The 22,952-nt window shown below is 38.7% G+C and overlaps 2 protein-coding genes and 1 non-coding gene across 3 annotated transcripts; all 3 read left to right on the top strand.

Annotated features, from left to right (window-relative positions):
* Nucleotides 1–4,151: 4,151 nt before the first annotated feature.
* On the top strand, nt 4,152–6,507 carry LOC115422269 (THAP domain-containing protein 2-like). The gene is made up of 4 exons (XM_030138518.1): nt 4,152–4,366; nt 4,530–4,722; nt 5,786–5,887; nt 5,982–6,507. Exons 1-4 carry the CDS (start codon nt 4,287–4,289, stop codon nt 6,192–6,194), a joined length of 588 nt encoding a protein of 195 aa, XP_029994378.1. The 5' UTR covers nt 4,152–4,286; the 3' UTR covers nt 6,195–6,507.
* A 965-nt stretch (nt 6,508–7,472) lies between these two features.
* Nucleotides 7,473–7,554, top strand: trnas-aga (transfer RNA serine (anticodon AGA)). Its single transcript has one exon. It is a non-coding gene; the product is annotated as a tRNA-Ser (tRNA).
* A 2,558-nt stretch (nt 7,555–10,112) lies between these two features.
* On the top strand, nt 10,113–18,159 carry LOC115422266 (pancreatic progenitor cell differentiation and proliferation factor B-like). The gene is made up of 5 exons (XM_030138516.1): nt 10,113–10,350; nt 12,585–12,677; nt 14,850–14,927; nt 16,444–16,537; nt 17,692–18,159. The coding sequence occupies exons 1-5, from the start codon at nt 10,122–10,124 to the stop codon at nt 17,804–17,806; spliced, it is 609 nt and encodes a 202-aa protein (XP_029994376.1). The 5' UTR covers nt 10,113–10,121; the 3' UTR covers nt 17,807–18,159.
* Nucleotides 18,160–22,952: the final 4,793 nt, after the last annotated feature.

Here is a 22,952-nt window from a genome sequence, read left to right as displayed (position 1 = left end):
AATGTGGGGACAGTTTAATGTGGACAGTTTAATGTGAGGACAGTTTAATGTGGGGACAGTTTAATGTGAGGACAGTTTAATGTGGACAGTTTAATGTGGACAGTTTAATGTGGGGACAGTTTAATGTGAGGACAGTTTAATGTGGGGACAGTTTAATGTGGACAGTTTAATGTGGACAGTTTAATGTGGACAGTTTAATGTGGGGACAGTTTAGTGAGGACAGTTTAATGTGGACAGTTTAATGTGGGGACAGTTTAATGTGAGGACAGTTTAATGTGGACAGTTTAATGTGGACAGTTTAATGTGAGGACAGTTTAATGTGGGGACAGTTTAATGTGGGGACAGTTTAATGTGGACAGTTTAATGTGGACAGTTTAATGTGAGGACAGTTTAATGTGGACAGTTTAATGTGGGGACAGTTTAATGTGAGGACAGTTTAATGTGGACAGTTTAATGTGGACAGTTTAATGTGAGGACAGTTTAATGTGGACAGTTTAATGTGGGGACAGTTTAATGTGAGGACAGTTTAATGTGGACAGTTTAATGTGGACAGTTTAATGTGGACAGTTTAATGTGGGGACAGTTTAATGTGAGGACAGTTTAATGTGGACAGTTTAATGTGGGGACAGTTTAATGTGGACAGTTTAATGTGGGGACAGTTTAATGTGAGGACAGTTTAATGTGGACAGTTTAATGTGGACAGTTTAATGTGAGGACAGTTTAATGTGAGGACAGTTTAATGTGGACAGTTTAATGTGGACAGTTTAATGTGAGGACAGTTTAATGTGAGGACAGTTTAATGTGGACAGTTTAATGTGAGGACAGTTTAATGTGAGGACAGTTTAATGTGGACAGTTTAATGTGGACAGTTTAATGTGAGGACAGTTTAATGTGGACAGTTTAATGTGGGGACAGTTTAATGTGAGGACAGTTTAATGTGGACAGTTTAATGTGGACAGTTTAATGTGGACAGTTTAATGTGGGGACAGTTTAATGTGAGGACAGTTTAATGTGGACAGTTTAATGTGGGGACAGTTTAATGTGGACAGTTTAATGTGGGGACAGTTTAATGTGAGGACAGTTTAATGTGGACAGTTTAATGTGGACAGTTTAATGTGAGGACAGTTTAATGTGAGGACAGTTTAATGTGGACAGTTTAATGTGGACAGTTTAATGTGAGGACAGTTTAATGTGAGGACAGTTTAATGTGGACAGTTTAATGTGAGGACAGTTTAATGTGAGGACAGTTTAATGTGGACAGTTTAATGTGGGGACAGTTTAATGTGAGGACAGTTTAATGTGGACAGTTTAATGTGGGGACAGTTTAATGTGAGGACAGTTTAATGTGGACAGTTTAATGTGAGGACAGTTTAATGTGAGGACAGTTTAATGTGAGGACAGTTTAATGTGGGGACAGTTTAATGTGGACAGTTTAATGTGGACAGTTTAATGTGAGGACAGTTTAATGTGGACAGTTTAATGTGGACAGTTTAATGTGGGGACAGTTTAGTGAGGACAGTTTAATGTGGACAGTTTAATGTGGGGACAGTTTAATGTGAGGACAGTTTAATGTGGACAGTTTAATGTGGACAGTTTAATGTGGACAGTTTAATGTGGACAGTTTAATGTGAGGACAGTTTAATGTGAGGACAGTTTAATGTGGACAATTTAATGTGAGGACAGTTTAATGTGGGGACAGTTTAATGTGGGGACAGTTTAATGTGAGGACAGTTTAATGTGGGGACAGTTTAATGTGAGGACAGTTTAATGTGGACAGTTTAATGTGAGGACAGTTTAATGTGGACAGTTTAATGTGGACAGTTTAATGTGAGGACAGTTTAATGTGAGGACAGTTTAATGTGGACAGTTTAATGTGAGGACAGTTTAATGTGGGGACAGTTTAATGTGGACAGTTTAATGTGGGGACATCAGAACCACTGACAGAAAATGGAAGCAGCTGTTGTTTTTTTGTCGCTGTTGGTTTTAAACGGACACAAACCCTTTAACTTCGGTTCCATCGAACATATTCTTCCCAAATTACAGGATTTTGCGAGTGAAATCAATAATGTCGAAGAAAAACTCCATCATATACAAACAAAACATCGTGATAAAGACAAACACCGCAGATATACACACACTGGAAGTCGCGTTCAGGTTCTGCGCATGCGTCAACACCATACCACCGCCATCTTGGTCCGGGGTTCTTCTGTCTCTGACGTCAGAACCAGCCAACATGCCGGACTTTTGCGCTGCGCACGGTTGTAGTAACGAGCGAACTAAGAAAACGAAGGATCAAGGTGTAACATTTCATAGGTAAGATTTTGTTTACTGACCTTGTATGTATTTTTTCTTACTTTAACATGTGCCGTTATTCCTGTTCCAGTCGTTCACAGATAAATCCACTGGACGTCAGTGGAGCCGCCATCTTGGTCCGGGGTAGAGCTCCTTCACTGAATTGACCGTCGGAATTAAATCACCATAATCGGCAAATTTGTGAAGCGATGTTTTCTGTCCTCGTTCGTTATAAATGCCAGACCTTTTTTACGACCGAGCCTCGAGTAAAATGACAGAGAAAAGCGGTTTTGTCAATATAGTCTAGTTTACGTTGAACATGTAATGCACATATAGACAGCTGTTCTGTTCCAAATACACTAAAATAAAATCAACACCTGCTGCAGGCAGAAGATAGGCCAGTCCAGTCAGAAGGACCTGAAGTAAAGCCCCCAAACCACAGGTGAGTCTGGGTTGGACCAGAACATGTCCATTCAACAGCCTCAAACTATAGAAACTGTAGACACTAGAGCAGGGTTCTCAAACTCATGTTCTTTCAGGTTCCACATTCTGCCTGATTTGATCTGCAGTGGGCCGGACCAGGAAAATAAGAACAGAATAACCGATCAATTTTGAGTACTCCAAATTTTTGTCTTTTTTTTAGTGCAAAAAAAATCCCATTAAATTATGAGAATATTTACTTTTATAAACTATCCAAACAAAAAAGATGTGAATAACCTGAAGAAACTGAATTTTTTTAAAGAAAAATAAATGCAATTTTAATAATATTCTGCCTCAATTTCTCATTTCTCCATGTGCATTATGGATCAGATCTACATTTACATTTATAATCTATCTTGTAACAATAAAATGTGAATAACCTGAACAAATATGAACAACCTGAAATGTCTAAAGAAAATGAAACACAACTTGAACTCTTTTCTGCCTGTTCCTCAGTGTTTAGTTTCTTTGTAGATCTGATCCGTAATGCACAAGGACAAATGAGAAGTTGAGGCAGAATATTGTTAAAACTGCAAAATATTTAGTTTTTTTTTTTTTTTTTATTTAAATTTTATTTTATTTATTTATTTTTTGATAGTTTAAGTATTTTCATAATTTAATGAGGTTTTTTTTTCCACTAAAACAAAGACAAAAATTTGGAGTTGTCAATTTTTAAAGGTTATTTTGTTATTATTTTACTGGTTCGGCCCACTGCAGATCAAATCGGGCTGAATGTGGAACCGACACTAAAATGAGTTTGAGAGCCCCACTGTAAATGCACCAGAGTTTGAATCATGTCTGTTTTCCATCTGCAGTCCTGGACAGATGTTCAACTGTCACAAGGTTAGAAACATACAACTGTAAAACAACAGTTAAAAACCCAAACACAGACAAGTACAAGACAAGAAAATGTACAGTTAGTACAATTAGACATCAGTCAAACTAAGTCCAAAATATATTCAAATACACTTAGACATATTAAAAACCACACCAGGACTAGAACCTGTGTCATGTGGACAGGTCCGGTTCTGAATGGACCAGTTGTTTCAGTGCCTATGGTGGTTGAAGGGTTTTTTTTGTTTGTTTTGCTTTTTTGTTTTGTTTTTTTCTGTGGTGGTTGAAGTGTTTTTTGTTTTTGTTTTGTTTGTTTGTTTGTTTGTTTGTTTGTTTTGGGTTTTTTTCTGTGGTGGTTGAAGTGTTTTTTGTTTTTATTTTGTTTTGTTTGTTTGTTTGTTTGTTTTGGGTTTTTTTCTGTGGTGGTTGAAGTATGTTTAAACACTTCTGCTCAGACTGACGTTCATTCATGTAAACGGAGCGCAGCCCCGGACCAAGATGGCGGCTCCATTGACGTCTAGTGTATGACCGACTTGAAATAGAAATACTCAGTATCGCGAGATTTCATACCACGTACGTAACGACGTAGCCTCCTTACGTGCCGCCGTGCGTCTGCGCCGCCGCCATCTTAGTCCGGTCAGTTTAGTGGAAATAAACCACAACAACACACAGGGTCAAACATGCCCGAGTCGTGCGCCGCGTGGGGCTGTAAGAACCGGCGCACGGTCCAGTCCCGGTCCCGGGGGATCACCTTCCACAAGTAAGACCCAACAGCAGCTTCCGGTCCGAGCGGAACCGACGCAGACTCGGTGTGAACCGGGCCGATCTGTGGAGGCATCCGGGTCGACTGTGTCCAGAAGTGGTTTATGGTTTCTGTGGACTAGGGTTCCCTGTGTGACCTCTGACCTCTGACCTCTGCGAAGGTTCCCCAAAGACAAGAAGCTGCGCAGGCAGTGGGAGGTGGCCCTGCGGAGGAGGGGCTTCAGCGCCAGCAGGTCTTCGGTTCTGTGCAGTGACCACTTCAGACCGGAGGACTTCGACAGAACCGGTCAGACGGTCCGGCTCAGAGACCGGGTCCGGCCCACGGTCTTCAGCTTCAGCACACACCTGCACCGGGTAGGTCCACCTGCAGATGTGGGTCCACCTGCAGGGGCGGGTCCACCTGCAGATGTGGGTCCACCTGCAGGGGCGGGTCCACCTTGGTGGTCTGTTCAGGTTCATGTTCCAGAGCTTTTCTTTACTTTTCCATAAATGCTCCTCTGCTCGACTGAACACTTGGACCTTCACATCTCCTCTATGAGTTAATGTAACAAAGTATATGTATGCAGTGTGTGATTCCACTTGCCATCTCACACTGTTTTATTGTATTAATTGCAATTTTATTTTATTACCATTGAATGCAACACCCCTGCGGACCAGGGTGGTGAACCCCAGGGAGATAGCAGCAGTGAACTGTGCTAAGTACACAGTGTTAGTTCTGTCATTATTTTACATTTTTTTAAATTTTAATTTCCTATCTAAATGATTGTATTACACATGATATTTGTGTGATGTTTGGCTCTCTATCGGTTGAGCATATTCTTCAGTGAAAATGACAATATTCTTAATTATGTGTTCATAACGTGGTGTGTTCGCTAACTTTAATGTTTTTCTTTTAGTTCAGCAGTGTGAGAACAAGGCTCAGGTGTTACTAATGACTCTGACTGTATACTTTTCTGCCAGGAACAAACAGCAAGTGTCCAAAGAAGATCGGTTTTGTCATATCTAACACAATGCATGAATACAGCTACTACATTAACATGGCCCTGGTCCTGGTCCTGGTTCTGGTTCTGGGTGTATGTTTTGTTTGTGGTTCAGTTGATGCGTTCAGGTTCCACATCACCATTGGATACAGTCATCATTTCCAAATTCAGTTTTATTTCTTGAACACGCCTTGAACAGATGAAACAGACAAACCTGAAGTTTGAAAAACTACAGTAATGATCTGAAAGAATCCTGTGTTTTCCCTTTAATTAAAGTAAAAATGTAGTAAAAATATTAATAACAGAAATAATCTGTGTATTTTCCTTGTGATGGACCTGTTTGAACTTGGAACCAGATCCTTCCTGTTCCTGTAGAACCATGAACCACTGGACCCATGGTCCAATGAATCTGAGGCCTGTTTGTTCTTCTGCTTCAGCTGCTGAAAAACAGAACGACTGAAACCTCCAGGAGAGCAGCAGAACCCCCTGGTCCAGACCGCCTCAGACCCACAGAACCCACAGAACCCACACAGAACCATGTGAGTACCAGACGCTCAGGTTCTACACGTCCTCCACAGACACGTCCTCCCCGTGGATGTTTAACCCGTCCTGTCCCCGTCCCGTCCCCTGCAGGACCACTCGTACGCCCTGCCCTCGTCCCCGTCCGACCTGAAGCTCAGACTGACCGAAGCTCTGGCCCGAGTGGAGAGTTTGGAGAAAGAGGTGCGGAACGTCAAGGACAGAGAACGGAGGGCAAAGAAGGTGGTCCACGAGCTGCTGGAGGACCTGAAGAACATACAGCCAGCACCGGCAGACGGCGGAAAGACGCCGAGCCCGTTTACATGACCAGAAAAATACCATAACTGTAAATAATCAGATAATTGTAATAATCAGGTGTGATGCGTTTGCATACACTTCAGAAATAAGATAATCCATAAACCCTGGTTTAGACATTTTAGTCTGGGGGGGGGTGGTTGTCAAACATGAGGCCCTTGGGCCAAAACCAGTTCACCAACGACTCCAATCCCACCCACAGGATGAATCTGCAAAGTGTAAAAATGACACTGAACACATTAACAGTCGATGGTGTTGAACTGGTTTGAGTTCAGGTTCCACATTCAGACCCATATGATCTAAAGTCAGGTAAGAACAGAATAAACTATAAATACTGACTCCAAATGTTCTGCCAGGTTTAATGTGGGAAAAAAACAAACTACATTTTGTCTATAAATCATGACAATTCAAAATTTTTCTCTTTGTTTTAGAGCAAAAACACCATTAAATTATATAAATATTTACATTTACACCATATTTAACAATAAAATGTAATATGAACAACCTGAAATGTCTAAAGAAAATTAAGTTTAATTTTGACAATGTTCTGCCTGTTACTAAATGTTTAGAGTCTTTGTAGATCTGTTTAATAATATACATGTATGAATGATGAGCTGAGGCAGAATACTGTTAAAATTGCACTTAATTTTTTTTAAGGATTGTCCGTTATGTCAGGTGGAGTTGTCAATATTTCAGTTATTATATTATTTCCTGGTCCAATCCACTTTAGATCCTATTAGGCTGAATGTGGAACTTGAACTACAGTGAGTTTGACGTCCCTGTTTTTGTCCATTATTGGATTTCTTTCTACATGGTGACGGTGAACATAAACTTTCTATTAATGTCTTCTGCTCACATTTAACTACATCACTTCCATTTCCTACATTTTTTATACACACAAAAAACAACATAAATCAGATCAGCCTGTATACATTCATAAAGGTGTTGGAGTAATCAGATTTTTTAGGTTTGTTTCTTGGTTTAATAAAGTCTTCTACTTCACTTTGTAATTTCCATCTGCAGTGTCTCATTTTATTTGAGGTTTTTTATGTACAGATGTTTTTTGTTGATTAATTTTATTATGAAAGTTTTTTTTTTTTTTTTTTTTTCAAATCTGAGCAGTTCATTTATCGTCTGTTCTTATCCTGTTTTTTTAAATTTTAATCTTCAATTGTCGCTGATAAACGCGACTCGTTCCATCTACATTTTGTGACCGAATTTTGTTTTGTCTTTTTTTTTTTTTTTAAATATCGCGAGATTATAAATGATATTTTCGTGACGTTCTTACCAGTTGTCGTGGCCGAGTGGTTAAGGCGATGGACTAGAAATCCATTGGGGTCTCCCCGCGCAGGTTCGAATCCTGCCGACAACGGCGAACCGTTTTTATCAGTTCAGACCGAAAAAACTGTATTTAAAATTTAGTTTATTTTAATTGATTTGTCGGAAGCCGAGAACGGCCGTGGTTTTATGCTGCGTTCCAGGACATTTTTTGAGTCTGTAAATCACGACTTCAAATCACGACTTTGTAAAGTTCCAGACAAGTCACACCAAACTGCCTGAGCGCAAGGAACTGTGGGAGCTGGATGTAAACCAACCAGCATGGCGGACCGTACGTTATGTTCATTTACAATCATTTCTGTCGCCAAAGGTGTTTGTTCTTTTGCTTATTTGACAGAAACAGGAAAAGGCGCATGAGGCCACAGGAGCTGTTCTGCACGAGTTACGGGTGCTGCGTTCTAGGAAACCCGTGACTTGTGTTTTTCCACCGGTGAAAAGGTACTGGAATGGCAGTGAAACCTGTGACCCCCCCCCCGTGAACTCGTAGTGGATCAGGGGTCAGTAACCCTGGTCCTCCAGAGCCACTGTCCTGCATGTGTCAGATGGATCAGTCCTGATTCAAATGATAAACCTGTGATCCAGCTGTGCAGAAGACTGAGAACAACTGTCAGGTGGACTGGAAGAGCAAAACATCTAAAACATGCAGGACAGTGGCCCTCTGGGACCAGGGTCTCTGACCCCTGTACTGGATCATGATCTCCCAGTTCCGAGTTCTGACGTCACGTGGCAATGGCGCCCCCCCATGGATGTGGTGTTTATGCAAATTGTTCATAGAACAGAATATATCTTTATTGTCATTGTACATTGGAAAACGAAATTAAAAAGTGCGATCTTAAAAGGTAGAATCCCTGACATAAAAAACCACACAGACACATCACACTCCCATAATAAATAGATTAAGAGGTAAAAACACAGACAGTCACATCCTGTTGCACTGTCTTTTAGCAGCATTCACTGCAGTGGTAGAAGTTATTTTTCAGCCTATTTGTTCTGGCTTTAATGCTTCTACACCGTCTGCCTGATGGCAGCAACTCAAACAGGCTGCGACCAGGACGAAATGGGTCCTTGATAATGTTTTGTGTTGTTTAGTAAAACAAGGAATTGCTCTGACATTATCTGCAAATGTTCTGCACAATCAGCAGCTACTGTAGCGTTAGCTAGTTTTAGTCCGATGAGTGCAAGAATAAATTAATACCAAATACGAATCCAAATATACAAATAACACATCAAAGGTAGAACAGCTTCTCTTGCCTTATGTGCCGTTTTTCCTCCTCTGTTTCCCTCAAATAAGTAAAGAACAAACACCTTTAGCGATAGAACTGATTGTAAATAAACATAACATACGGTCCACCATGCTGGGTTTTTTTTACATCTAGCTACTACAGTTCCTTGTGCTCAGGCAGTTTGGCTTGACTTGCCTGGAGCGTTACAAAGTCGTGATTTGAAGTCATGACTTACGGACTCAAATAATGTCCTGGAACGCAGCATGTGTTCTGCTCTGTACTGCACACGTCAGCAACAGCTGTGGACAGCAGCCATGTGAAGGCAGTGGTACCTGTTAGCACCTTCTATGATGAAATAACCAAATAAATTAATTCGTTATCACGAGATAACGAACTTTGTTATCTTGAGATAATGACTTAATTAATTTGTTATCTCAAGAAAACAAACTTTGTATTTCATTTATTTAACGTTTATTTTACCAGGAGACCCTCACTGAGATTAAAAATCTGTTTTCCAAGTGTCATGGCCAAGACGGGCAGCAGTACATTAAATAGTTACAGACACAAACTTTCATACATAAAATGAAAACAAGTTTTCAATACATAAAAACACACAGTCAAGTCAAACCTTCCAAAGTCAACTTTGAAAAAGTGCCCATGAGATGAAGACAAAGTGCATCAGGCCAAACATCTGCTGCCAGATGTCTCCCTCTCTAAGTCGTACAACATCCTCTTAAAAGTGTCCAACGAAACCAGATCGTTCGGTTTCAGGTCTTTTTGTAGTTCATTCCAGGTGAATGGGGCCGCATACCTGAAGGCCTTTTTTATCTCATGATAACGAATTAAGTTGTTATCACGAGATAACGACCATAAAACTATGTGTTAAACCATGGCTGTTCTCGGCTTCCATAGATTTGATATTTTCATATTATTAAATTTTGTCCACTGTTTTGTTTTTTGGGGGTTATTTTAAAAACTTTTTTGATTTAGAACATTTGTACCATTTTTGGTCAATTTTTTTTTTTTTTTTTTTTTTTATTATTTGCATCATTTTTCTTCATTTTTTTAGTCCATCTTTTAAAATTTTAAGATGAAGCTTCTATTAAATTGAACACATCAGTATTTTAAATAATATACTTCGTTTTTTATTTATTATATTATTCATTAATTATTTGTTGTGATACAAAATGTTTTCCTTCTCCTTCAGAAGAAAAACAGGATGGGTGATTCATGACCTGGAAACCTTGATCAGTAAATACAGACTCCTACTGCTGCAGTTGTTCTGTTGTCAGGCGGATGTAAACCTGTTCTTTGTGTCTGGGACTGAACCAGCAGATGGCGGCCATTTTCTGTTCCCTTCCTCTGTCTCTTCATTATAATGGCTCCGCCCCTGAACGTCTTACGTCATCGCACTGGTCTAATAAAAAGCCGCGCAGTACGTCCAGTCCGGCAGAAGCAGTGTCGACCTCCTTTCGGACCTTGGCGGGTTATATTTACCCAAAACTTATTTTCAAATGGGCCCCGTCGCCTAGCGTTTACCCCCCCAGCCTCGCCAACTGAGTTGAATCGGGTGCTACGGAACATCAGCACGTCTGGCTCGCTAAAGGGTGAGTGTTTGGGGCTCGGGGGTTTTTGTTCGGGTTCGTGTCGAGGGGGCGATGCTAGCTCCGGCTAACGGCTAACCAGGGCTCAGCTGGAGGCTCGTCTTTGTTCTGGTCTCTAGATTTGATTTGATTCGATAGAACTTTATTGATCCCTTGGGCAGAGACACGATGGGAAGCTTCTGTTTTTTCCGTTTTAATCGACATAATGGTGTCAGTGCTGTTGTCATTCCCTGTGCTGTTGGACTGTTATTGTCTGTTGGGTTTGTCTGGGACAAAATGTCCTCTTTAAAGGCTAAACAAAGGAAATATGCGGTGTCATGTCGGTTTGTGGGATTCCAGGTATATTTACATGAAATAGTGTCTGAAATAGTGTTTGTCAGCCATTGGACATGAATGTGAATATGAACAAAATGTCGGTTTGCTGCAGTGACACTTTAATGTAAACAACCAGAATCCTGCATAGTACGGAATGACGTCATGTCGGCAGGACGTCGACGTCCTTATTGTCCGAAGGCATTTGTGTTTGTGCAGTTGTCCTGGTGATAATAACATGTCTGCGGGGCAGTATTGAAAGATTTTCCTAAAGAAATTATAATCAGGATTAGAACCAAATACCTGACTCTACCCATACCCCCAAAAGCGAAAGAAACTCATTTTAAAACACTAAATGATACCTATCCTTGCAATGACTTTATGAGACAAAGATTTAATATTGAGAAAAATAATTGTGTTTTTTGTGAATTTGAAATCGAATCTTTAGAACATTAATATTTTGACTGCCCATACACCAGGACATTTTGGACAACATTTCAAGACTGGACATCTGAGAAGGACACTCAATCACACAAACTGGAATACAAAGACATTAAATTTGGAGTTATAATGGAAAACAGAAAAAGAGAAATTATGTATAACATTTTGATTATTATGGCCAAACAATTTATACACAAATGTAGATTTGTGAAGACCCCCCCCCCCCCCGCCACTGTTCTTAATTTACAAAAATGAAGTAACAAACTTCAAAAAGACACTAAGACATGTAAAAACCAAACAAACCTTGATTGTTTATGAAAATTTGAATGTGTTGATTCCTGATTAGACCTCTGACTTTATTTTGATAATTATTTTATTTATTTTAATTAATTTTATTTTATGATGTTCTTTACCAATATTGTTCTCTTAAGTTTGATGTTGCTCAGTCTGGAAAAATAAGTATTTTTCTATGAAAGTGATTGAAATGTATAACCAGATTGTGATTAATAAAGCTGGGGGGGGGGGGGCATGTGTTCTATGGACCTGGAGGAGTTCTGTTCAGCGGTGAATAGTTTGTCCTCTGGGTTTATTTGAATATTGTAATGACAAATCAGAATTTATCATAATAGTTGTGATTTTTCTACCTGTAGGTTTGTGAAACTGTCTTCTGCATGGTTTTCCTCCTGTTTAATAAGAACTGGGATTGCATGTGTTCTTCATGTTGAAATCCAGGGCATCTTTTACGTCTTATTGTCTTATTTAATCTATGTGTATTATATTCTTTTACACTGTCTTTTCCATAATTTTCATCTGATTGACAGTAATGAGCAATGAAAACACTGATCAGAGAACAGGGATGAGTACTGTGATAAGTTTTTAAAGTTGAATAATCAGTCATGTTATTCTTGTAATGTTTTTGTTCATTTTGTTCACTCTTAAGAATAACCCAGATTCACTGATTGAAAAAGAATCTTTCTTGTCAGTCCAGACCCTGTTTAACTGTAGTGTTATAACATACTTCGCCTGTTTTTCTGATTTGTTTTTATGTCCATTTTGTTTTTTTTTATTGACCTTTACATCTCTTATCTTTTTAATCATAAAGGATAAAATTACCAAAAACTAAATATATTATTTTGTATTTGTGTTTTTTTTTTTTGTTTTTTTTTTTTAATGAGATATTTCAATTTACTTCCATGGGTTATTGTCATGCTCTGTTGCTGCCTCTTTGAAGTACCTTAGTGTGAATATCTTACACCTTTTAGTCTTATATATGATCATAAATGAGTTACTCCTAAACAGACATTGTACTAAGTGGAAATAATTTGTTGATTTCTACCAGTGACGTCTCTGATAAGTGATGCGGATGATTCATCCGCTGCTTTAAGGTTCTACCGGTAGATAAGTGTCCTACTCATGGGTGGCTGTTGTGGTTTCTGTGCTTCATGTTTCAGCTTCTGCTCATGTTGTTTCTCTTGTTCCTCCAGGTTTCCATCTTAAGTGTTCTGAGACCAACGATAGCAGAATGGCAGCTATTCCAGCAGGCGGTTCTCTGGTGGCAACCACGGACTACTACCGAAGTACGTAGGCTGTCTGTTTCACATTTCTTGCTCGTTATGTGGTGATGTGATGAGCGTTTCATTCAAAAAGACTCATGATGTGTTCATATGACAGGAGTTTCAAATTCAATGTCCTCAATAATCAGAGAACCACCCTGCCCATGTTTAGTTGAACTTACCTGTCATGTGAGGGGTTGAAGGTTCTCATGTAGAACATCCTAAACTGCTCCCTTTGACGTCCATTGTTGACAAAAATCAAATTGTGTGATGTAATTAATGAAATCACTCAAATTTTGTTTATATAGCGCCATAACAAAAGTTATCTTGTGACACTCCACACCCAGAGCCGATCTAGACCAGACCTCCTAAAGCCCATTCACAGACACTGTAGCATGGCTTAACTATAATTGGATGTCATCAGCATAACAAAAGAAACTGATGGAGCGTTTCTTTATGAAGCTATCTAAAAGTATAAATAAGGTGAATAGTATTGGTCAAGAACCCAGCCTTGAGGAACTCCGTGACTAACTGGTGAAGAGTGTGTCAACGTAAGAGTCATCACAGAGTAATGAGTCCTGATGAAATCTAGATTAAATCAAAAGCAAATGGTAGATAATTGGGACTGAATCAACATAAACCTTAAACACAGGGTTAGTCTCAGACTTTGAGTAGATTAGAAATCCACTCAGAAGTCTGTTCACACCAACACAGAAACTGTTACTTTATAAAGTAAGAACAAAGACGAACGTCAACTGTAGAAACTCTCCATCAGCTCCAGCTGAAAGGACAATTTCACCCAAACGCTCATTTTTCAATGAAAAACTTTTGTTGTTAAAGGTTTTTTTTTTTTGTTTTTTTTGTACTTAAATTGGTATATGACACAAAACTGTAATGGAAAGACATTTGAGTCACATGACCAAAACAAACAGATGGTGATGGATGTTAGAACAAGAGAAGAAAAAGAGTTGAACCCAAACATGTGTGTATGTGTGGACACACCAGGAAAGCACATCAGTTTAGAATTTAGTAGGAGATAGAAGAGGAACCAGCATTCTAGATTCAAAACGACACAGATTTATGTTCATGTTTATGGAAGGACTTCTGCTGACATCTCACAAGTTTGTTTGTTTATTTATATATATATATATATATATATATGTATATATGTATATGTGTGTGTGTGTGTGTGTATATGTATATATGTGGTGGGGAAGCAAAATTTACAATGAACATTTAGTTGTTTTTTCTCAGCAGACACTACGTCAGTTGTTTTGAACCCAAACATATACTGATGTCATAATCATACCTAACACTATTATCCATACCTTTTCAGAAACTTTTGCCCATATGAGTAATCAGGAAAGCAAACGTCAAAGAGTGTGTGATTTGCTGAATGCACTCGTCACACCAAAGGAGATTTCAAAAATAGTTGGAGTGTCCATAAAGACTGTTTATAATGGAAAGAAGAGAATGACTATGAGCAAAACTATTACCAGAAAGTCTGGAAGTGGAGGAAGCAACAAAAAACGTACCAAAGCTTTTATTAAAGCTCTCAAATCCAAAGTCCTAAAGGATCCAACCAAATCCATGAGGAAAATGGCAATTGAGCTTGAGGTAGACAACAAGACCGTTAGAAATGCAGTAAAATATGATTTGAAGTTAAAATCTTACACAAGAACACCAAAACACTAGTTGACAACAGCAACAAATCCAACTCCTGCAATTTTTGGGAATCATGTTTATGGCCGCCTTCTAGCCCAGATCTAAACCCTCTGGATTCTGCTGTTTGGGGGTTTTAGAACATGCTACCAATAGAACATCACACAGCAATGTGGACTTTCTTAAAGATACTATTAAAGAAGAATGGGAGAAGTTGTCACCTGAATATTTGAGGAACACTTGTGCAAGTTTCAGGAAGCGTGTGAAGGCAGTTATTGAGAAAGAAGGAGGACACATAGAATAAAAACATTTTCTATTATGGACATTTTCTTGTGGCAAATAAATTCTCATGACTTTCAATAAACTAATTGGTCATACACTGTCTTTCAATCCCTGCCTCAAAATATTGTAAATTTTGCTTCCCCACCCTGTAGATATGTGTGTGTATATTCAGTTTGTCCATGTCAGCTGTTGTCTCTGATAGAACAGCCATAAACCGTCCTGTTCTTAAAGCCTTTGTGTTTCCGTTCTCAGGGCGCATCGGCTCCACGTCCAGCAGCAGCTCATGTGGCAGTTCGGAGTTCAGCGGAGAGGTCATCCCTCACCATCCAGGTCAGAACACAACACAAACCTCACAGACACCGGCAACTCAAAGGCCAGCCGATTGTCCTCTCCGTCCACATGTGTCCAGGGTTAACGGTACTCCAGGGGATTGTGGGTAAATGGTGACAGATGCTGCTGGAACTGGATTTGAGCCTTAGATCAGACAAAACTCTGAGTTACTGAACTTGAAGAACATGGAATCCTGAAGAGAAATGACCACAAGAACATGAGTCGGTGAACCCAGTCCAAACATGTCTGACTCAGACATTTCCTCCTCCGACACAGTTTAACAAGGGTTTCATCCCGGGTTCACCGCTGAGTCATGCGTTGCCTCAGAGCATGCAGGAACTACTTGCTGTTGAAACACCTGGAGGTGGCCGTGTTCTGTGCTGAACCGGGCCGGTGGGTTCTGATTGTGCAGAACATGAGTAGCTCAGGTTGTTTTCTGTGTTTGGGGTCTCACGTCAGCGTTCGACTCCCGTTCACATGTTCTGCTTTAATGCTGGATCAGCATCTGAAACCCATCTGTCCCGGGTCTGAGTCAGCACTGAACCACTTTAGCCCCGGGTCTGAGTCAGCGGGGAAGTAACCCAGACTCAGGAAGTAGGTCAAAGAGCAAGCATGGGCGTGTGCACGCTTCAGCGGTGGAATGGGTTTGGTTTATGGCTAGGGTAGACCAGTTCCACATGTGTGTTCAGTTCCAGAACCCTGGACACGTATGAGCACGTATGTACGCGTACATATGTTCACACAGCGTCCCTGACTGGCCTCAATCTGTCACGTTTGACCCAGAATCTAAATGCAGCGCCGCCCATTCATACTGTAAAAATACCGGCGCTTCTAAAAGCAGCTGACACTGATCCGAACCCCAGAGGACCCACTCAGGACACATGTGGAACTCCATCCACATACTCCACATTTCATCACATGGTGTTCGGTTCACGTCCACAGTGGATTTGACCCACTGTGGAACCGTCCACCCTTCACAGAGCGGTTCATGACTGGACAGGAAAGGAACACATAGAACAGAACAGAATAGAATAGAACAGCCTTTGTCATTGTGCTTCTTCAGTCAGTTCAATAATATTAACAAACACTAGTATAACAGAAATAATAATAATAATAATAATAATAATAATAATAATAATAATAATAATAATAATAATTAACAGTATGTAAATCTATGAACCAGTTCAACAGGTTTTTAGGGACTATTCAGAAAACTCTTCCCCCTGTTGAGGGTTTTCAGGGGCTTTAGGTTCCACTCAGGTTCCAGAAGGTACTTGATGTTTATGTCATGTTCCTTTTTTTTTTTTTTTTTTGAGTCCCTGAACTCTGTCTGGGCTCAAACGCACTAATGTCAGATTTCAGGGTTCGGACTTTGCTGTTCCAGAGGTTCAGATGTTCTGACTTCTGTGGTTCTTTGGTCTGAACATGGTATTTCTGGATCCAGACGGTTGAAGTGGTTCAGATGATGGTCTGTTTTGTGGGCATTGGTTAAAGGTCGGTGTCTGTGTCTCTGCAGGACTTCCTAAACAGGACTCTGGACACTGGTGGTCCAGTTTCTTCTTTGGGAAACAGCCGGGGATGAGTCCGCTGACGGAGGAGGCCCAGCAGAAGTACGTTCACATCCACACATCCACCACGTGTCCAAAAGTCTGTGGACCCGTTGAATCCAGCTGTTTCTGTTCTAATGGGTCTGGGATCCAAAACAATAAGGACTAATGTTAGAATAGAGTTGTATGTTATGGGATAAATATCATTGTTTTGGTTAGTTTGGGTTTAGTTATTATCTTTGCTTCTAAAATGACTCGGAGATTATTCCTAGAGGATGGATCTGAGATGACGAACTCGAGTATCCTGGATGTTCAATGAGTAAATGAGTAAAAAAAGACCAAAATGAACAGAAAAGACCAGAGTAATCAACAAAAAGGACCAGAATAATCAACAAAATGGGAAAAAAAAGACCAGAATTATCAACAAAATAATCAACAAAATGAAGAAAAATGGGCAGAATAATCAACAAAAATGGACAACACAATCAACAAAATGAAAATAAAGGACCTGAATAATCAACAAAATGAGCAAAAATGACTTGAATAATAAATAAAATGAGAAAAGTCCAAAATGATCAACAAAATGAACAAAAAGGACCAGAATAATCAATAAAAGTGGAAAAAATGATCAACAAAATTACTTTAAAAAAAAAAAAAAGGACCAAAATAATCAATAAAATGAACAAAAATGAACAAATCCATGTAAATCTAGTTGTTAATCCACTATATGAACATCAGTCTGTGGACCTGTTGAATCCAGGTGTTTCTTTTCTAACAAGGCTCTGGGATCCAAAACAATGACTGTCAGAGTAGAGTTTTATATTATGGGATAGATATCATTAGTTCGGTTTAATTCTTCTTTGTTTCTAAAATGACCCACAGATGGTTTGGACTGAATTTAAATCAACATTAATTCAGGTTTTTTTTTTTCCTGGCTCTGCTTTTCCCTGTTCTTTCTCTAAATGTCTGTACTCTTTGTCCTGCTCTGACTGTAAATACTCATTTCCATCGACTGTCATCACATCTGACTGAGGAACAAACATCTGCCATTCAACTAGACTAAAACTGAGGTTTCTGTTTAATCCTCATGAACGGCTGTCAACGTGTCCACATACTTTTGTCCACATATTTTACATGATCACATACGTGACGACCTGACCGCTCTGCTGTTGACATGTTGGTCTGTTTGTCTGATCTAACGTCCGTCTGTCCGTCAGGGCGGGGGTCCAGGGGGCGGTGACCAACGGGCAGATCACCTGCGTTGCCAGGGAGATGGTGATGCAACGGCAGGTGAGCGAGAGCAGTGACGCAGGAAGCCCCGCCTCCTCCTGATCAGACTCAGCCCACGCCGCCACACCTGGGGAATCAAACCAACGACCAACGCTAGGTGACGGGAGGACGTCCCGTTTCCAACTTTAGTAGTTTTGTTTTTTTGTTTTGGTTTTTTTAATTCCTGGTAGTAAAGGCTGCCTTAACAGTTTTGTTTTGTAACCTTGTGTTTTGTATCGACAGGCCAAAATGTAAAAAAAAAACAAAAGAAGAAAAAAAGACCATGATGCAACTGATAAGCTCCTTCTGTTTACTTTTGTATTAACATTTGTACCGTTGTGTAACACTGTGGTGCACACACATCCATGCCTTTGTTCAACGTTTTTCACTGAAATAAAGTAGAATCCTGCAGCCTACGATGGGCGTCGGCTTCTCTGTCCACAACCACCAGAACACGCCCACAACAGGCCGGTACCGCCTACACATGAAAGAACCAGGCAGAACCTACAGAACCACAACCACCAGAACATGCCCACAATGGGCCAGTACCGTCCAAACACCAAAGAACCAGGCAGAACCTACAGAAGACAGAACCACAACCATCAGAACACGACCACATCAGGCTGGAACCAGACAAACCAATCCACCTTAAAACTTTAAATCAGTCCTCTTTCAAATCTTCAACCTCAAGCCCAGCTGTTCTTTTAGAACCATATTCAAGAAACCAGTCAAAATTGGACGTTCTAAAATGACATACTATAGTCTTACCTTTTGACCATCATAGGTCCTCAGAAAAAACCAAAATAAAAAGCATAAAAACTCCTAAAATACCTCATAGAACCCTTCTACATACCTCATTAGTTAAATAGAACCTTTAGAACCATATTCCAGAACCAGTCCAAATCGGATGTTCTAAAACGACATACTATAGTCTTACTTTTTGATCATCAGAGGCTGTCAGAAAACACCTTAATAACGGGTTAAAAACACCTAAACTACTTCATAGAACTCTTTGAAATACCTCATTAGTTAAACCCTTTAGAACCATATTCCAGAACCAGTCCAAATTGGACGTTCTAAAACGACATGCTATAGTATTACTTTTTGACCATCATAGGTCCTCAGAAAAAACCAAAATAAAAAGCATAAAAACACCTAAAATACCTATTAGAACCCTTCTAAATACCTCATTAGTTAAATAGAACCTTTAGACCCACATTCCAGAACCAGTCCAAATTGGATGTTCTAAAAGGGCATACTATACTCTTAATTTTTGACCATCAGAGGTTGTCAGAAAAAACCTTAAAGGGTTAAAAACACCTAAAATACTTAATAGAACTCTTTGAAATACCTCATTTGTTCAATAAAACCCTTTAGAACCATATTCCAGAATCAGTCCAAATTGGACGTTCTAAAACGACATACTATAGTCTTACTTTATGACCATCAGAGGCTGTCGAAAAAACCATAACGCATTAAAAACACGTAAATACGTAGAAGAACCCTTCTAAATACCTCATTAGTTAAATAAAATCCTTTACAACCATATTCCAGAACCAGTCCAAATTGGACGTTCTAAAACGACATACTATAGTCTTACTTTATGACCATCAGAGGTCCTCAGAAAAAACCTAACTAAAAGCATAAAAACACCGAAAATACTTCACAGAAACCTTCTAAATACCTCATTAGTTAAATAGAACCTTTAGAACCATATTCCAGAACCAGTCCAAATCGGATGTTCTAAAACGGCATACTATAGTCTTACTTTTTAACCATCAGAGGTCCTCGGAAAAAACCTTAATAATGGGTTAAAAACACCTAAAATACCTCATAGAACTCTTTGAAATACCTCATTAGTTCAATAAAACCCTTTAGAACCATATTCCAGAACCAGTTCAAATTGGACGTTCTAAAACAACATACTATAATATTATGTTTTGACCATCAGAGATCCTTGGAAATAACCTAAATAACGGTTAAAAACACCTAAAATACGTCACAGAACCCTTCTAAATACCACATTAGTTAAATAAAACCCTTTAGAACCATATTCCAGAACCAGTCAAAATTGGACGTTCTAAAATGACATTTTACTTTTTGACCATCAGAGGTCCCAAGAAAAAACCTAAATAAAGGCTTAAAAACACCTAAAATACTTCACAGAACCCTTCTAAATACCTCATTAGATGATTAGAACCTTTAGAACATTATTCCAGAACCAGTACAAATCGGATGTTCTAAAACGACATACTATAGTCTTACTTTTTGACCATCAGAGGCTGTCGGAAAAAACCTTAATAACGGGTTAAAAACACCTAAAATACGTAGAAGAACCTTTCTAAATACCTCATTAGTTAAATAAAACCTTTAGAACCATATTCCAGAACCAGTTCAAATTGGACGTTCTAAAACAACGTACTATAGTCTTACTTTTTGATCATCAGAGGTACTCGGGAAAATCCTAAATAAAGGAATAAAAACACCTAAAATACCCCATACAACCCTTTTAAATACCTTATTAGTTAAATAAAATCCTTTAGAACCATATTCCAGAACCAGCCCAAATTCGACTTTCTAAAACGACATACTATGGTCTTACTTTTTGACCATCAGAGGTCCTCGGGAAAAACCTAAATAAAGGCTTAAAAACACCTAAAATACGTAGAAGAACCCTTCTAAATACCTCATTACTTAAAGAAAATCCTTTAGAACCATATTCCAAAACCAGTTCAAATCGGACGTTCTAAAATGACATACTATAGTATTATGTTTTGACCATCAGAGATCCTCGGAAATAACCTAAATAAAGGCTTAAAAACACCTAAAATACTTCACAGAACCCTTCTAAGTACCTCATTAGTTAAATGAAACCCTTTAGAACCATATTCCAGAACCAGTTCAAAAGAGACGTTCTAAAATGACACACTATAGTCTTACTTTTTGACCATCAGAGGTCCTCAGAAAAAACCTAATTAAAGGCTTAAACACCCCTAAAATACCTCATAGAACCCTTCTAAATACCTTATTAGTTAAATAAAATCCTTTAGAACCATATTCCAGAACCAGTCCAAATTGGACGTTATAAAGCGACATACTATAGTCTTACTTTTTGACCGTCAGAGGTCCCCAGCAAAAAACCTAAATAAAGGCTTAAAAACACCTAAAATACTTCACAGAACCCTTCTAAATACCTCATTACATAACTAAAACCTTTAGAACATTATTCCCGAACCAGTCCAAATCGGACGTTCTAAAACGACATACTACATAGTCTTACTTTTTGACCATCAGAGGCTGTCGGAAAAAACCTTAATAACGGGTTAAAAACACCTAAAATACTTAATAGAACTCTTTGAAATACCTATTAGTTCAATAAAACCCTTTAGAACCATATTCCAGAACCAGTCCAAATTGGACGTTCTAAAAGAAATACTATAGTCTTACTTTTTAACCATCAGAGGCTGTCGGAAAAACCCTTAATAACGCGTTAAAAACACCTAAAATACGTAGAAGAACCCTTCTAAATACCTCATTACTTAAATAAAATCCTTTAGAACCGTATTCCAGAACCAGTCCAAATTGGACGTTTTAAAACAACATACTATAGTCTTACTTTTTGACCATCAGAAGTCCTCAGAAAAAACCTAAATAAAGGAATAAAAACACCTAAAATACCCCATACAACCCTTTTAAATACCTTATTAGTTAAATAAAATCCTTTAGAACCATATTCCAGAACCAGCCCAAATTCGACTTTCTAAAACGACATACTATGGTCTTACTTTTTGACCATCAGAGGTCATCGGAAAAAAACTAAATAAAGGCTTAAAAAAAACGTAGAATACTTCACAGAACCTATATAAGAACCTCATTACTTGAATAGAACCTTTAGAACCATATTCCAGAACCAGTCCAAATTGGACGCTCTAAAACGCCATACTATAGTCTTACTTGTTGACCATCAGAGGTCCGCGGAAAAAACTAAATAAAGGCTTAAATACCCCTAAAATACCTCATAGAACCCTTCTAAATACCTCATTAGTTAAATAAAATCCTTTAGAACCATATTCCAGAACCAGTCAAAATTGGACGTTCTAAAATGACATACTATAGTCTTACTTTTTGACCATCAGAGGTCCCAAGAAAAAACCTAAATAAAGGCTTAAAAACACCTAAAATACTTCACAGAACCCTTCTAAATACCTCATTAGATAATTAGAACCTTTAGAACATTATTCCAGAACCAGTACAAATCGGATGTTCTAAAACGACATACTATATACTCTTACTTGTTGACCATCAGAGGCTGTCGGAAAAAACCTTAATAACGGGTTAAAAACACCTAAAATACCTAGTAGAACCCTTCTAAATACTTCATTAGTTAAATAAAACCCTTTAGAACCATATTCCAGAACCAGTCCAAATTGGACGTTCTAAAATGACATACTACATAGTCTTACTTTTTGACCATCAGAGGTCCTCAGAAAAAAACTAAATAAAAAGCATAAAAACTCCTAAAATACCTCATAGAACCCTTCTGCATACCTCATTAGTTAAATAGAACCGTTAGAACCATATTCCAGAACCAGTCCAAATTGGACGTTCTAAAACAACATACTATAGTCTTACTTTTTGACCATCAGAGGCTGTCGGAAAAAACCTTAATAACGGGTTAAAAACACCTAAAATACCTATTAGAACCCTTCTAAATACCTCATTAGTTAAATAGAACCTTTAGAACCATATTCCAGAACCAGTTCAAATTGGACGTTCTAAAACGACATACTATAGTCTTACTTTTTGACCATCAGAGGTCCTCGAAAAAACCTAAATAAAGGCTTAAAAACACCTAAAATACCCCATAGCACCCTTTTAAATACCTTATTAGTTAAATAAAATCCTTTAGAACCATATTCCAGAACCAGTCCAAATTGGACGTTCTAAAACGACATACTATAGTCTTACTTTTTGACCATCAGAGGTCCTTTAAAAAACCTAACGAAAAGCATAAAAACACCTAAAATACTTCACAGAAACCTTCTAAATACCTCATTAGTTAAATAGAACCTTTAGAACCATATGCCAGAACCAGTCCAAATTGGACGTTCTAAAACAACATACTATAGTCTTACTTTTTGACCATCAGAGGCATTCGGAAAAAACCTTAATAACGGCTTAAAAACACCTAAAATACGTAGAAGAACCC

Source organism: Sphaeramia orbicularis, chromosome 7 (genome assembly GCF_902148855.1).
Source record: "Sphaeramia orbicularis chromosome 7, fSphaOr1.1, whole genome shotgun sequence".
Classification (NCBI taxonomy): domain Eukaryota; kingdom Metazoa; phylum Chordata; class Actinopteri; order Kurtiformes; family Apogonidae; genus Sphaeramia; species Sphaeramia orbicularis.
Note: the sequence above shows the minus strand (reverse complement) of the source record. Positions and strands in the feature narration are given on the sequence as shown.